The following is a 16,756-nucleotide window of genomic DNA, read 5'->3' as shown; positions in this document are numbered from 1 at the left end:
TCCAACAAGTGTTTACTTTGAGCTCCACGGGTCCTTATAGGATAAAATATATATATGGGGAAATTTTGCCGATCTCACCTGAAAAAGTTTGGAACGCCATGATACCAAAGTGGCGGACAGACATTCCAGGGGTTACTTCAAGTGAAATACTCCATGAACATATGGGAAAAACACTTAAAGTTCTACATTCCACTATGTTGCAGGAAGTCCACATAAAAACTTTGCATAGAGCGTACATCTCGCAAGCCCAGAGAAAATACTATGTACCTGGGGAACTAGGAATATGTCTTAAATGCAAGGGCTCTAATGCTACATTCTTCCATCATATGTGGGACTGCGGGAAAATTAGGAAATTTTGGGACAAAGTAATGATGTATATTAATACCACATGTGGAATAAAACTTACAAAAGACCCTTTGGCAATGCTTTGTGCGAACTTCTCCAACTGGAGTATACCTGGCCGAAAAACTGAATTGTTCCCTCTTTTGACCATAATTGTGACGGTTGCAAAGAAAGTAATTCTGCGCAGCTGGACTAGCTCATCTCCTCCATTTCTGCAGGATGTGAAAGTAGCACTAACACAATTGCTATATTTTGATAGGAGAGCTACACTGCCGATGGTGGAGGAAGGTGTTAAGAAATTTTATGCAAAATGGGGAACATTTATAAGATCACTGGGTGAGGACACACAGAAATATGTCATGAAAATATTTGAGGGCACATCTTGGTACTTACTCAGATCATTGTCAAATAACTGAGATGCACGGAGTCCTAGAGGGGGGAGGGAACGGGAGGGAGGTTGGGAGTTTATGGGGTTAAGGTTAGTTTGGATAGAGATAAGATATTTGTTTTGTTTAAATACTTATAGCTATTGTATAAGGAAAAGGTATATTTAGCGCGGCAATTGAAAAAGTTGGGGTTAATATAGAGACCCAGGTAATCTAAAATATTATGCCCGCATAGTTCTGAATAGGGGATAGAAAACTCAGGTAACATGTTACAGTAAGCAAATTAATTGTGATTCAAGACCCCTCTTTGTACACAATTGTTGTGTTTTATTTTGTAATTTTTTGAGTTGTTCTGCGAAACAAATATTACAATGTACAGGAAATGTTTAACTATTGAAATGTTTGACATTGAAAAATTTAATAAAAACGTTTTAAAAAAAAAAAAAAAATGTGTCAGTGATTAATGAGTGCAGCAGCTAGGTTGTCTGGAAAATGTGAAATGTTGGTAGCTCTCGAGGGCTAGGGTTGGCTACTAATGCCCTAGTGCATTGGTCTGCAACCCTCCAGATGTTCCAACATGCATTGACACATTTTTTCCTACCGTATAAGAGCATGCCAAAAAACCTCAGGGCATGCTGGGACATGTAGTTCCACAACATCTGGAGGTCAACAGGTTGAAGACCTGTGCCCTAGTGGATGGTAGGGCATAAACTACCGTCTGCACTGGAACCACAGTGGAGAAGTAAAAAATCAAAAAACCTGTGTCTACCTTCAGTCCCTGTCGACCTTCGGTGTCAACCTAAGGAGTGTTGACCTTTCTTGGGCCGAACTAACGATCGCATCCCGTCCTCAGCATTAAAGAATGGTAAATTGGTACCCAGATTCTATCCACAATGTGGATGTTGACTTTGCTTGTCACAGCAAGTACTGCATATTCTTATGCATATAAGGCACAATGAATTTAAGTACTTCAGTGGTGTAGAGTATATACCAAGAGCAAATAATTTAAAGTATTCTCCCTATTTGTGTATTCATTTTATTATCTTTCATAAAGCATCATATGTATTATGGAAAGGAGGCGAAAAGAACAAAGAATAAGGGCCAGATGCATTATGCTTCAAAAGTGATAAAATGGAGAGTGCTAAACAACCAACCAATCAGCTCATGCCTGACATTTTTCAAACAAAGTCTGTGACATGGCAAGTAGGAGCTGATTGGCTGGCTGTTTATCACTTTCCATTTTATCACTTTTGAAGCTTAGTGCATCTGGCCCTCAGTGTGTTAGCATAGATTACTGCAAGCAGAATAACATGGCAAGGCAACCATTAGAGCTTTCATATAAAAACATTGTTAACAATTTAGGAATGGACGCTCGCATTGGGGGATTTTACCTAGCTGGCAGATATGCACTCAAGGCACTTATTGTGTGGGGATGCAGTTAAAATCCCTGCGGTCGGGATCCCGGCATTCAGAATCCTGACGCCGGAATCCCGACACATTCTCCCTCCGTGGGTGTCCACTACACCCCTGGAGGGAGAATAAATTAGTGTGCCGAGCGTAGCGAGGCACCGAGCCCGCTGCGTGGCGAGCGCACCGGGCCCGCTGCGTGGCGAGCGCAGCGAGCCCGCAAGGGGGGGCGATCCACGTCCCCCCCCCCTTGTCGGGATTTTGGCTTTCGGGATTCCGGCGTCGGAATTCTGAACGCCGGGATCCCGACCGCCGGGATTCAGTACTGAATCCATTGTGTGGGCTGAACAAATCAACGTGTCCATTCTCTGTGCATAGGAAACCACAAAATGGCTGCCTTCACTGTAAGTAGGTTAACAACAAACCTAGGTATTGCCTTTAAACGTATGCAAAGTTTTATAACTAGATCAGCATGATGGTTTTCAAAACTTAAGGTGGCCATACATCTACAGATTGATTGTACGTTCTGGCTGGTTGAAACAAAAACCTGGTAACGGCTGAAGAACAGATTTTGGCAGTTTTCCAGTATTTCAAAGCAAATGGTGAACGGTCATTTGCTCTCATCCATTACCAGGTGTTTGTTCCAACCAGCCAGATCTGACAATAAATCTGTAGATGTGTGGCCAGCTTTACTTAGAAAGTATTGTTGTTTTATGATTTGTTTACTTTTTTTCCCCCTTAAAAGAGAATACTTATATACAATAACTATCATTTGCCTGCTATAATTCTTGGGACAATTGCATGTGTTTATATTGGACATATTTCATATGAGAATGTCAAATGCACAGGAAAAAAACTGGTTTATAAAGATAAATACATTTCATATAGATTTACAATTTTCCACAAATATGTTAGTATGTTACTTACTATTCTGACCATGTACTGCATGCTTGGCACCAGGAAGCCATATTATGGACTAAGCAAAATTTTAATAAGAATGCTACATCAAAGCAACAAAGCTTAGTATGAAATACACCAGTAAATGATAATTGACAGGTATTTCGTAAGCTGAAAAAGTGATAAAGTGGCATATGTACTAAGCCGACTGATCTACTGTCATTTTTTTAAACAAACAGTCTGTAACATGGCATTTAGCAGCTGATTGGCTGGTTCTTTATCTCTCCAAAGCTTAATACACAGACCCGAAAGCCTGATAGTGAAACCAACCATTGAGTGGGCATAGCCAAAATGACAGACCATGAAGAATATTAATTCACTAGCAACCAGTGACATCACTAGTTGTGGTATTACAGGCTTGCAGTGATTTGATAAGTTGCATTTTCAGCAGGCATATTCATTATTTGTTTGAGAGATGCCCTTTACTCTGAAACTAACGTAGTGAACACATAGTGCGATTTGGCATACATTTTTATCTACAGTATATAGTCAAAATTGTCTAGCTAGCTAGTCAGAATCAACTGTGTTTTAGCTGGCCAAATAGACTGTCGGCTATAATGTACTTGGCCATAGACCAAATCGGACGTAGTCAGAATCGCTTGTGCACATAAATCAAAAGTGCATTCAGCCAAAATCAGATCCATGCACTTTAAGGGGAAATCGCATAGTCAATATAGCCTATAGCCCCTTTAGCACCGTACACAACTTTTTTAGTCCTGAGGTGCATACAGTGAGATTTTGGCTATGTACGATTTTGACTACGTGATTTCCCTTGAACACCCCAGATCCCAGAAGCCACTGATATTGACTATTCACAATGGGGGTCAATGTTTTTATCTGCACATGATGATTTATGTGCATGTGTAGGCTCTCTTGGCGAATGGACTTGCATAGTCGCCGGCCTGTTCACAGGGAGCGGAGCAGAGCAGGCGGGGGCATGGGGTGGCGGGCCTAGGTCGCGCCCATGGGAACACCCAGTGTTTAATGGGCGTCCCCATGAAAATGCTGGCCATTCCGATAGGATTGCGGGACAGACATGGAGTGCCGGGGGTGGATGGCTGATGTCACTCTGCCCACAAATATGTCAGTCTACACTGACTTATATTTGCGTGGCCTGAAGAAATCATTCGATGGTCGGCGACCAACAAATGATTTCCCCACCACCATGGTTGTGAGGCGATACGGCAAAGCAGGCCCTATGGGACTCGGTAAGCTGCAAGCTGCAAGCTTTGCAGCCTACCGAGTCAACCACAATCGGGGCCATTTGTGATTTTGGCTATTTATGATTTTCACTATAATAGAAGACTAGATTGTATTATTTAGTGCTAGTTTCCTATGTAGCGATGTATGATATTAGCGCAGATGTTTCATATAAATAAGTAAGCACTAGACTGCCACATTTATTTATTTTTTTATTTAACTTTATACATGTGGAATATCCATCTTTATATACACAACGGGTTTTATACACTTTTTTTTTTTTTTTACACTTTGAAGGCTTTTTCAGAAGGGTGGCTGGTTACATTTTCATGACATTTTTGGAAATATGGGGTGGGGGTTTTGAGGGAAAAAAAAGGTTAAAAGCACTAATAAAATTAAGCATGAAATTAATACATTTTAGCAAAACAGACATTGGGTTTGAACTTGTTCAAAACTATTAGCAATTTGCACCTAAAAGGTTTGTCTTTATCTTTTTTTTTTTTTTTTACCACATAAATTGAATGTACATTTGGCCAGCAAGTGGCTACTTGTAATAAAAAAAAAAAAAAACAGGGAAAACAAATAGGTGTCCACCTGACTTCCTACTGACGTTAACTCTCAATACACAGTATACTGCCATATTTTCTAAAAACATTTCCACAGCTATACTGCACTCCAAAGTGAGTTCTGGTTTATAAAGCCAATTGATTGATGGCTTCTAAAATGCATGATAAAATGGCGGGAAAGTCAGCAAGGTTGTCACGTCAAATCCACAAAAGACACATGGGGGGAAATTTACTAAAGGAAATTTGTAAAAAAATAGGTGTATTTGTATCCAGAAATACACTTATTTTTGACATTTACTATCCCGAAAATACGGCAATTCGTATTCGTATTGATAGCACATCAATACGACTACGAATTGCCGTATTTTCGGGATAGTAAATGTCAAAAATAAGTGTATTTCTGGATACAAATACACCTATTTTTTACAAATTTCCTTTAGTAAATTTCCCCCTTAGTGTGTGTATATATAGTAACACAAGCAGAAATTTCTGGTTGCACAAAACAGGTTGATAATTAGCAAATATTCAGAGTCCCTGCAGTCTTTTTGTAATGGACAAAAAGGCTAGTGTGTGTAACAGCAAAAAAATGATTGTGTGAAAGCATAGGTTCACCCACATGTACACAGAAGGTAATTATGAGTGATTGTGTTTCAGGAGGTGTATGTGGATGCAAGACCAAATGTATAAGGAACAGACCGCACACGAGGATGTGCAACGTCAAGTGGAATGCATGTGCAACAATTTGTGTCTGTGTCAACCTAGAGAAGAGAAAATGTGTGCAAACATTAATGTCAGTATGAACAGGTGTTTTCATATACATATTTGTTAACATATGCAAGTACATACTGAGCAATGGAGAAACTTCATTAGCCAAAGGTTTCCTGTGAGGCATAAACCATATACAGAAAACCATCTTCATCTTTCTCTTGCTCGTATATGTCCAGGATGGCAGAGGACACGCTAACCATGCTCCTTTGGTTCACCAAAAGGAAAAAGGCTTGCGTTGGGTTTAGTTGCAGTCGACGTCTAGGGAAACATAAATATTATACATTTAAATTAAAAAAATACAACTAAATAGAATAATAATTTAAAAAACACACACAATACAGGCCAAGATGGGGGTCCGGTACTACCAATGTAGTCCCCTCCATTGCTTTTTCATTTGCTGCTTGTTTGTGTAAGAGTCATCATTGTCAAGCTCTTGGTTGCTAATTGTTGAAATGCTGCTTATAGAGTGGCCCCTATTAGTCACTTAACTTCAACTACACAAGGCGTTTTTGGTTTGACACTTAATGGGCAGGGGATAGGCTGAAGACCTGTTTACATTCAAACCAGACTGAAAGTGTGCCAATTTTGTCTAAGATCTTAATGGACATTGGGTTTCATAAGTTTGCTAACAGGTGATTTTTATTTTAATGTAGATCATTTTTAAATACCAATAAATGTGTTTTGGACCCAGAAGTACAATATTGATTTTGATCAAATAAATGTTCCTCTCCAAGGGACCGATTCAGACCTGTTCGTAAAGGTCCGAATTTGGACCGGTCCCTGATGGTGGGGGTATGCGCATAGTCGAGCAAATGGATTCAGCAAGATTTTTCACTCCCCAGGGCATTTGCAAAATGAGTGACAGGCAGGGGGCAATTGCTGGGTCCGCCCAGCAGCTAATGGGCGTGGCCACAAACGGTGGGTGCACCCATGGAAATGCTGGAAGGACCCCAGCAAATGGCAGAAACCATCCATATGAAAAGTAAGTCTAGGCTTACTTTTCATAACGGTAAATAACTGTCAAAGGATTTTTCCTCTGTGCTGGCGCATGTGAGCAGATGTGTAAGCGTACACATCCGTTGCATCGTAGCGCGGGGATTCAGGTGCTACGAAGCAACAGGATTGAAATCTGTACTTCATTGGCTTCCAAACTCTGATCCGGAGAGTGCCCTGCCAGAGACTGACAGAACCCAAAGGTGGAGAGTCTTGAGGTGGAAGCTCTGCAAGAAGAGGAGCCATCTATCACCCAGTATTCCATGCTAGCTAGAGGAACCGCCGGTGACACTGCGGTGGGTGAAATCCCTGGTTCAGTGTGTGTCTGTTGTGTGTGTGTGTGTATGTAAGTTTGTAAATATTTTGGAGTAGGGGCACCCACAATCTTTAATCCGGCTCTGTGCATACAAATTCATCCTGGATTTGTATGCACAAAGTTGTAGTTCAGAATTTGATGCACGGTACTGGAAATGTGAGGGATGTTCCTGGCTGGTGGGGGAGGGGGAATAAAAAAAAGATGCAATGAGATTTTACATGTTATGAGAGTGTGGGAGGTGTGTTGCAGAAAGAGGTTCCATACAAAGATACAGAATTGCTCAGACAGAGAAACAGCACCTACAATAGGGATGGTGTAAGTTTTGATGGTGCAATCAATGTTGGTACATACGAGTGCACCAGTCTGTGTTACAGTGTGGTTTCTGCAGCAGCAGCAACATGGGTTCTTGGTGTATGGTGTGGGCCCCCCTGGATCGAGGGGTCTATGTGCATCATACACCTATAATAGATGTATAGTAATAGGTATAAAGAAACGGATGCATGTGCATTAGACTCAGAAGCAGCCCTTTAATGTTTTTAACATTTCCAATTCAAGTGCAGTCCTGTATGATGGCAAGATGTATATAATGGGTCTGTACATAGTTTAAAAAATCCCTCTGCACTTCTCACTCATTAATTCATTACAACAGTAATTGGATGAGCAGTCATTTCCATATTAACACTCTACAAATGCTACATACACTTATTCAGGAGGCTGGTGTTCAATATAATGACGCTGGCATCATGACTGCCAGACACCGAAAGGATCATAATACCAATGTCAGAATACAGACAGCCGGCATCCCAATTGGCGAGCATGCAGGCGGGTTAGGATCAGGCTGGTGATGGGGTAGGGGTGGGTTTAGGCACTAGTGGTGTGATTTAGGGTTAGGCTGCGGAGAAGAGAAAGTTAGGGCTAGGCTGCGGGGTGAGTGTTAGGGTTAGGCACCAGGAAGGGTGGTTAGAGTCAAGCTGCGGGGTGTGGGGGTTAGGATGCTAGAAGGGTGAATTAGGGTTAGGGGAGGAGGAGGATGGTGAGTATACTTACTGTACCTGACCCCGTCAGGATTCCATCCATCAGGATGACAGCATCAGTATTCTGACCACTGTTAGCCTGACTGATGTTCATTCATATGTATTCCTTTATTACTACAATTATATAACACTGTGAGCAACGGACCTTGACACTTATGCTTTATTGCAGATTCTGCCCTCATTTAAACTATCCTTCAAACATTTACATGACTGTAAACATCTTGTGATAACATATTACAACTTGTATCCTGCAGAAGCCTTTATAATAGTAGATAAGAATACTAGTACGCATGATGATCATTTACCTTATTTATTTTTTGTAAAAAAAAAAACCCACCATTTATTTGCTTATTATAATATGGAAGGTTTAAGTAACTATAAAATTACACTGTGAATGGTCCTTTTGGACAGTTAAATTGAAGATGAATGTCAGCCTACATGATCATCCCTGCTAGGTCTGGTGACCCTGTTGCCTCTTCTCCAACTCGGAAGCATGAATGTTTAGACCCCAGCTGTCGCCAACAGAAAAACAGGAAAATATGGCTTGCAATGAAAATTTCTCCCTCCAACCAATTGGTCCTTACAGTGCTTATCGCTGCTGCAGTTAGTATATATAGTTTCTCCCTCCAGGAGAAAGTCACATGACGTTCAAGTTGAAGGAAATTCAATTCTTATAATAAAAATATGGGTAATAAAAGTTAAATTTTTGGACTTCAGTTATTACTTAACAAGCAAAAATTTCTCTCAATAACATGGTTCTTAAAAACTATTTCATAAAAATGCAAAAGATATTTTACAGATAGTCACATGGAAGTTGAATTTGATGTCATTACCTGATTATCTTCACTAACTCGCTCATGTTCACATGATCAGGCACCAAAAACTTAGTTTTGTCCAGAACAGGAAGCTGTTTTTCTCCCTTGTACCTCTCAATAATAACCTAAATACAGAAAATGAACAGGTCAGTATATAGCACAGTGAAATACAACTTTCTGGCCACTAATAGCCGGTTATATTAACTGGTCATTATGCTGCTCATCCCGGTTAGGGGAACGTCACACTGGGTTACCTAAGCAATAAGTTCATATGCATATCAATCATTGATTGACTCTGCTGTTAGCTATTTTGGTAAGCACCACTTGTTTTGTTTTATTCAGCACTTTTATTTTTTTGTCAAAATAGGTTCAGGAACTCGGTGGTGATATTAGAAAATAACAGATAGACACTGCCACTGTGGAGGGAGCGGGTACTAATAACCTGGGCCTAATGGAGGAGGGGCTCTTTGTGGGCCTGGGTCCACTGATAGCCCCACCCCCCTTACCTGTCAGGAGCAGTCTCTTCTGCCTGTGCCTGTCTGGGGTATCTTGCCTGTCTCTGGATATATATATATTTACTTAAACTTATATCAGGAATATCAGGAGAGCACAGGTGCTGCTGATTACACAACCCTGCTGCTGCTACTGCTTCCAAAACCTGGTCTGGATTCTCCACATTACTCTCATGTTAAGAGATGGTCTATGCATCTTTGGAAATAGGCATTTCCGTATATAAACGCTGCAGGAACCTGTTGCAAACCTATACATACATTTGATTGGTGTCTATTTGCAGCAGCGTATAGGGTTCATACCCAAAAACTGTACAACCTTTTAAAACATTAGTGCGGTAGTTGGAGTTAGCGCCGATATTTTTCTCTTGTTCTCATGTTAAGAGATGCTGTCTCTGCCGCAAGAGGGTATATAATAGAATGTTTATGTATATTTGTTTGTTCTTCATAAGCTGCAACATGCATTGATGGATGTGGACCATCACTTGTTACAGATACAGTATTTAACATAAAATAACTCCATGCAGGTCAGGGCCCCAATGACAAAAATGTATATAGAAAATGTATTGTGTCTGTCTGTTCTAGTGGGGTTTGCGAAGTCATGCTGTGATGTCATAATGGTTAAACCACTGCCTAAAAAAGGCGTTTACTAATGCTGCTGCCCTTGCACATACTCCTACAGAGCCCTGGCAACCACAGCTCGAAAGCTGGAAAAGCTAAGGTTAGTGATTGGATAAAGATAAGAGCAGCGTAGGCAATGCAGCACCGGCACACTTGAAGCTTAATTAATTAAGGAGAGTTAAAGGAAAATAGAAATTATTGACATTTACACATACACTTTATTATTTATCTAAAGTAGCATACTGCCAGGGTTTGAACTAAAAAACAAACAAACATCTTTTGGAGCCAGGGCAAGCTATCTATTTATTACACACATATATCTGGCCCAAACTTGGTGCACATGCCCTTCATTATACAACTTTTAATACGGGTTTCAAGGGAAAATAAATCCGCCCCTTACAAGGTCAGGGATATCAGTGAGGCCAATTTGCAGCATATCAGGCTGTTCTCCAAATCATTAACTTTTTTTTTTTTTTTCTTCCAGAAAACAGCAGAGACTGTTGCTTAAGGACAGATATTTCTGTCATCAGACCTTATCATGTGTGTGTATAGGTGTCTTCCTGCCAGCTATAGGCCTGTATGTAATGAGATGCACAGCAGACTGCTAGAAACACTACTCCAAGCAGGGTCAGCCCAGATAGACAGGGCCGCTGCTCCTGCCCCCACCCCCAAAAAAGTTAAAGCGAACAAAAATAAAAAAAATCCTTGTCTGCGCTTTAGCTCTCTCTCTCATATCTATATTATATAGTGGGGAACTGCTGGGGGAAGTTGCAGTGCAGCAGCAGGAGCATCTCCCTGATGCAGTGCTGAGTCCCTTGTGTGGCGCCAGCGGGTATCCAGGTTCTCTGATGTGAGGGTGGGTGTCCTCTGGCTGGCATGTCCTCCAGCTGGCACACGGCGTAATGTCATCACGTCACATCGCAATTGTGGGGGCTTCTGGTTGTCCTGCTGCCCACCGCACTACATGCTTATACGTCCCAGGTGGCCAGCAGCCGCTGCTGGGATTCGGAGCAGGGCTCCGGCCACTAGGCCGAAGGCCTGAAGTGCAGCAGGCTGCAGACCAACTGTGGCCCATCGCTGTGAGGGTGAATGACGGCAACTGTCCAGAGGGTAGGGCTTGGTGGTGGCAAGGGGCTGTGTGGTGAAGAGGCAGGGGGTTGCTGCGGGAATAGATTGGCCCAGGCCCTACCCCTCTGTTGTCCCTAGAGCACCCCCTGATGGTGGCCCTGACTCCAAGTAAGAAAGAGTAACACAGAGGAACTATGAGGTTTGAAAGGTGCAGGGCGCTAGATTGAACATGGCTCAATAGAAACATGGGAAATGAAGTTAGAGCTATACACATTTCAAAGTGAAGCCATGTCTACTTTGTCCTGGTAAATTACTATTCATGACAATAAATGGGCACTTGCACCTACCCCATGCCTCCAAACAGCCATATTTTCATTTACATCCAGCTCTACACAGGAAATTACAACCCTTCTTTGGTTGCAAGTGTATATGTAAATGAGCTGGAGTCATCAACTGTCCTCTTGAGCATGACCAGTCATATACACTGCATACGCGTATGGTACTCACCGGGATTTTACTGGGATGTTGCTCACGGATTTGACGAACCTCAGCACATCTTTCAGCTGAAAAAAAAAGGGACAGAAAGATTGGATGAGGCACCAGTGGATTACCAAGAAATGGGCAGAGATTGAAGAGAAAAAGCAATAGTGTAACTCTTAGCACACAGGTGATTTAATTAGTACTGAAGCATGGATATCACTACAAAATCTGATGCATCACTTCTGACCATATACAGGAATTAATTATTGAACAACTAGTTCAAGGGCTTGTGAAAAAAAAAAAAAAAGAAAATTAGTTTGGATAATGTTTAAGGGGGTTAATCAAAGTTTGCAGAGAGATGAAAAAAAAAAATACAAAATAATCAGGTCATCATTTTCCAAATACAGGCTGTAAGTTGTAAGTTCAATGCTGATTGGCTGGTATTTATATCTCACAATTTATTCACTTGCCCTGCTTTGGTAAATACCCTCTTAAAAAAGGTAATTATTATATTTAAAGGAGACAGTAAGCACTTTTAAAAGGAAAATGTGGATAATATTCCACGAACACATTTTCCCATACCATTTGCAAGTGTAGCAAAACAAATTAGCTTAAAATATAATTTTAATACATCCACTTTTTTTTTTGCAGTGTTTATTCAAAACTACCTGTTGTAATGTGCAGAAACATGCTCTAATTGTGAGGATGAACAAAGTTGGTTTAAATGGATTTAAAGAAAATCACTTAATTCTGAGCATAAAATTATACACAGTCGACATCTGAATATGATCATTTAAATGTTGGAAGATCCTGTATAGATATTGACTGTATACTATATGTGTGTGTGGTAACCAAACAATCATATTAATTGTGCACTGTACCACCTAAATGTTGTATATAGGATCATACATACTGGCCTGATCTGCTTACATAGGACACCAGTACTTCAGGCAAGCTAGAACACAGGACACCATGCAAATCCAGAACAACCACAACTAAAACTATGTGATTGACAGCATATTGGGAAATATTGCATATTGGACAGGCATAGCACAAAACACAAAAGGGAAATAAAAAATCAGAGTGCTATCATTTCTAGTAGAACTGTGATCTTCTCTCATGAGGGACTAGTATGACCCAGGCAATCATGGCTTCAGCTCTGTGCACACATATTGGGCCTTATTGTTCTACAGAGGGGGGTTCAGTGGCATATCTATAACGGGTGCAGTGTGCACTGTAAAGACGGGCGCCCGAGTCCCAGACTGCACCCAATTTGGAAAAAAACATACCCTCCAGGTGCCCCTGTTTGCAATTGCGATTATATACCAATTTGGACATAAGCTAACCTGGAGTACAGAGATGCTCACTTCTGTGCCATCATTTTCAATGGAATGCTTATACATCAGTAACAAGGCGCAGATGTGGTCCCGTCGCAGATTCAGACTGCCTCTGTAGAAGCACAGGCTCCTCCGGCACACAGAGCGCTCTCCAGTATTAAGTAAGATTCCAACTGCTAATTTATGCACACCCAGAACATGCCGTCTGAACGGTTATGACATGCCATCGTTTACCCGACTGCTCATCACTACCACCCCCAAAAGCGGTCTTCCTGACACTCCATCATTGCGACCACCACCAAAATTTACTTGTAGCAAGATTACATTGACTGATGTGCAAATTTGCAATCAGTTTGAATATTGAATGACTGCACATCGCGGATCGTAGCGTCTATAACAGAAACATAGCGCATGCGCAAGCTCAAATAGGGACAGAAAGTGCAAAAATAACTAATCACAATCCTCCCGCAATTTGACGGACAGGAAGTCTGCACTTGGGGTGGATTCCCAACATTTTCTGGGAGTATCAAGGAAGGGTGTGTGATGTCAGCGCCATACGGGATCAGCCTGTATCTGTCGCAGAGTGGTCAGACTTACTCACATCTGCCCAGATGGGGAGTGATGTGCAACAGGATAGCAGATAGCAATATTTTTGTAAGTCACTGGCAGATTTACACAAGGCCGGTGTTCACTCTGTCTGGGTGGCGTCTAAATACTCAGTCATCTGCATCTGTGATCAGGTGTGAATCAGGCCCAATAGCCGCTTTACTACTGCAACTGAATTAGGCCCATTATTGGTACTATAAAAACCTTTGTGATCTTCTACTGCATTTCTAAGAAAGAGTAATATTTCACCAATATGGTTCACCCGGTAAGCCAAGGGCTAAAACATAACTAGTGAGACATCTGATAGTCATCACTGTTAACAATAAAACAAATATTTCTACTGCCACATCAATAAATATTTCTCTGTTATTCACATTATAACATATGTACTACATACAGTATAATGAACCAGCTTAGAATGAGCTTTTGTATAAAGACTCCCATTATCCAGAACCATGTATAGATTTACAGCGCCCTAGGCATTGTCAGTGAACGTGCACACCATATGGTCACGTCCAACTATCCAATACAGTATAGGAATAGAAGTGACAGAACGAAAAAGAAAACAAAGAAAAGATAGAATAACACAAGTGCTACTGTACTGCCCCCTTGTGTTCACTTTGCATACGTAAACAGGTCTGTACCATGGCTACCAATTGGAGGACTGTAACTGGGACATACAAGAATGTCAACCTGTCCTGACAAGGCTGGCAATATGCAGCAGCCAAAAGTGATAATCTGAGTGGGATATCATTATGCTGACTTAATAAAAATTATTTTGAAAAAAAAAGAAAAAAAAAGTGATAATCTGAGAAAACTCTCATAATATAATGGGTTAAGATGTAGTACAGTTTATGTTTAAAAACAAGATAGAGAAGCCATAGATTAAAATAGGGGTGTGTGGAGGAAGGGAGCAGGGCGTCGTGTTTGCTCCAGGAAGGATATGGATAGGAGCCGTGTACTTCTGTGTATAATTCAGGTGTAAACACTGGAATAAGGCACAATACTATATACAGGGAAGATGATACTGTTCTACATCAAAGCAAAATAAGTTGTTATTGTTACACTACAGCCTACAAGTACCATGTACAGATAGACATGAACAGAAGTACACAGACTGAAAATAGAATTATGATATGGCAGTAAATGCCATTTATCTTTATACAAGTGCTATGCAAACTGTGGTTCTCCCGCTGTTGTGAAACTACAAGTCCCAGCATGCATGTTGTGGCCTGTCTGGGTCCCAGGCTGCAGAATATGGATCAGTCCTAAGTGCTGATAACCATACATGTGATACCCTAATCTACTAGATATGTACAAATTCTGTTTACCAAGAATAACTAGGACTCCATATCATTGTTTTAACATTTTTTTGACCCTGGAGATCTTTAGTAATCTATTAGCAGTTACTCGTATAGTGCATTTATGTTCCATAGTGCTTTACAGCCAGGAACAAAACAGGACTGGGTAATTAAAGGCAGACAAAAAAGAAAACGGTTTAAAAGATTACTATCTCTAAAAATACATTTTTCCTCTGTAAAGCAGACTGATGGTCTGGTTGCAGGTTAACCAAATTATGGAGATATATAAAAGAAATGTTGCCACTGCATGAAGGTGTTCGGTAGAGTTCTGAAATGGAACACATAAAACTAGGTTCAATTTAAAGGGATTGCTCCAGATTCCATAACGGATGAATCACAGGAAACACAACATATGAGAGAATTGTGAATGACAAGAGGATAAACATCATGTGACCCAAGCAGCACCTGTTATTAGCCATCTCTTACTGAGTGAAAGAAAACATTCTGACCTTATGTAGGTTTATTGGATCAATGATAATAAATATTAACTTCTTCATGGCAAATATGCCACTTAGTTCTAAAAAGAACACAAATGCCACATCCCAACATCTAGGTTTCCATGCTACTGTTCCCTGATTAACAGGACAGGAAATAAGTGCTGGGCTATGTATGACCAGTGATATTTCTTTATATATTTACATCCTATTCATAGCTATGTTTATTTATATTTATCTTGTTGTACATTGATATTTCCTTATGTTTATGGTGATGTCCAGTGATGTTTATTTATACTATATTTATGGTGATGTCCGGCTATGTTTATATTATATTTATGGTGATGTCCAGTGATGTTTATTTATATTATTTTATACATGGAGATGTCCAGTGATGTTTATTTACTATATTTATGGTGATGTCCATCTATGTTTATATTATATACATGGTGATGTCCAGTGATGTTTACTTATATGATATACATAGTGAGGTCCAGTGATGTTTATTTATACTATATTTATAGTGATGTCCAGCTATGTTTATTTGTATATTATATTATATGTATATTTATGGTGATGTCCAGTGATGTTTATTTATACTATATTTTTGGTGATGTCAGCAATGTTTATTTACATTCTATACATAGTGATGTTTATTTATATTCTACACATGATGTCCAGTGAGGTCTATTTATATTCTACACATGGTGATGTCCAGTGATGTTTATTTATATTATATTATATGGTGATGTCCATCGATGTTTTGACTCTCATGCAGACTGTCAGGACAGGATCTTCCTGTGTTCTGTGTAGTTTATATCAATCTACTTACTGCCTGCAGGCTATAAGACCGTTTAATATGATGACAAGTGATCTCCTGACTGCAGATTCCCAGAACATAATATGACACCAGTGTGTTTGTATGTAAGGTCCAGTGATGTGACCAAAGATTATTAGAAGGTCTGAGTGTTCTGCTTACTCCATAGCCAGCTGTTGTTCCTAACACAACACTACAGGAAGAAAGAAATAATATAAAAATAGATTTCACCCACTAGGGATCAGTCACTTACCAAAGCTCCTCCTGTGTTTAAAGGGCCGCTCTGACGGCATCTTGGGGTCTGTCCCGATATTACTCACGACCGGGTTTGTCAGACTTGATTCCCCAGCTTCTCTCCGATCCTTCCCTCCTTGGTACACGCCGGAGCCTTTTCGCTTTACCCCGTTGTCTCGTCGTCTCCGAGTCCTCTGTCTCTGTGTGACACCGCTCCGCTCTCACGCTCTGTACGGACACAATGTAACCAATTGTATGACGTCTTTAAAGGGGAGGCTGCAAAACATTCCCGCAACGGCTGCCACCTAGCGGTCATTTCTACACAGTGCTGATGTTTTTGCATCTTGCTGCTGGGCACGGGTTTTGATTTATATGTATAGACTGTACTGTATATGTGTAGGTACTGTCGGGATTTATTATCATTAACCACAAATATAATCCACTATTTCTATATTGAAGCAAATGTTCCATTATAAATAGGCAGGAAGGTATATGAGCACATAGC

At 40.5% G+C, this 16,756-nt stretch overlaps 1 protein-coding gene across 1 annotated transcript; it reads right to left on the bottom strand.

Moving 5' to 3' along the window:
* Positions 1 to 5,257: 5,257 nt before the first annotated feature.
* Positions 5,258 to 16,516, bottom strand: MAP1LC3A (microtubule associated protein 1 light chain 3 alpha). The gene is made up of 4 exons (XM_083147697.1): positions 16,271 to 16,516; positions 11,490 to 11,545; positions 8,803 to 8,909; positions 5,258 to 5,884 (listed from the first exon to the last, which is right to left on the bottom strand). Exons 1-4 carry the CDS (start codon positions 16,308 to 16,310, stop codon positions 5,725 to 5,727), a joined length of 363 nt encoding a protein of 120 aa, XP_083003823.1. The 5' UTR covers positions 16,311 to 16,516; the 3' UTR covers positions 5,258 to 5,724.
* Positions 16,517 to 16,756: the final 240 nt, after the last annotated feature.

Source organism: Crinia signifera, chromosome 6, assembly GCF_055691185.1.
Source record: "Crinia signifera chromosome 6, ASM5569118v1, whole genome shotgun sequence".
NCBI lineage: Eukaryota > Metazoa > Chordata > Amphibia > Anura > Myobatrachidae > Crinia > Crinia signifera.
The sequence above is the reverse complement of the archived record's forward strand: the minus strand, read 5'-3'. Positions and strand labels throughout refer to the sequence as shown.

Bases quoted from the DNA above. Each gene is read 5' to 3' on its own strand.
- MAP1LC3A (XM_083147697.1), bottom strand. From the start codon at position 16,310: ATGCCGTCAGAGCGGCCCTTTAAACACAGGAGGAGCTTTG. The intron at 8,910-11,489 runs GTGAGTACCATA...TTCTGTATTTAG, and splicing joins AACATCCCAGTAAAATCCCG to GTTATTATTGAGAGGTACAA. The intron at 5,885-8,802 runs GTAATGACATCA...ATGTTTCCCTAG, and splicing joins GAGTTAGTGAAGATAATCAG to ACGTCGACTGCAACTAAACC.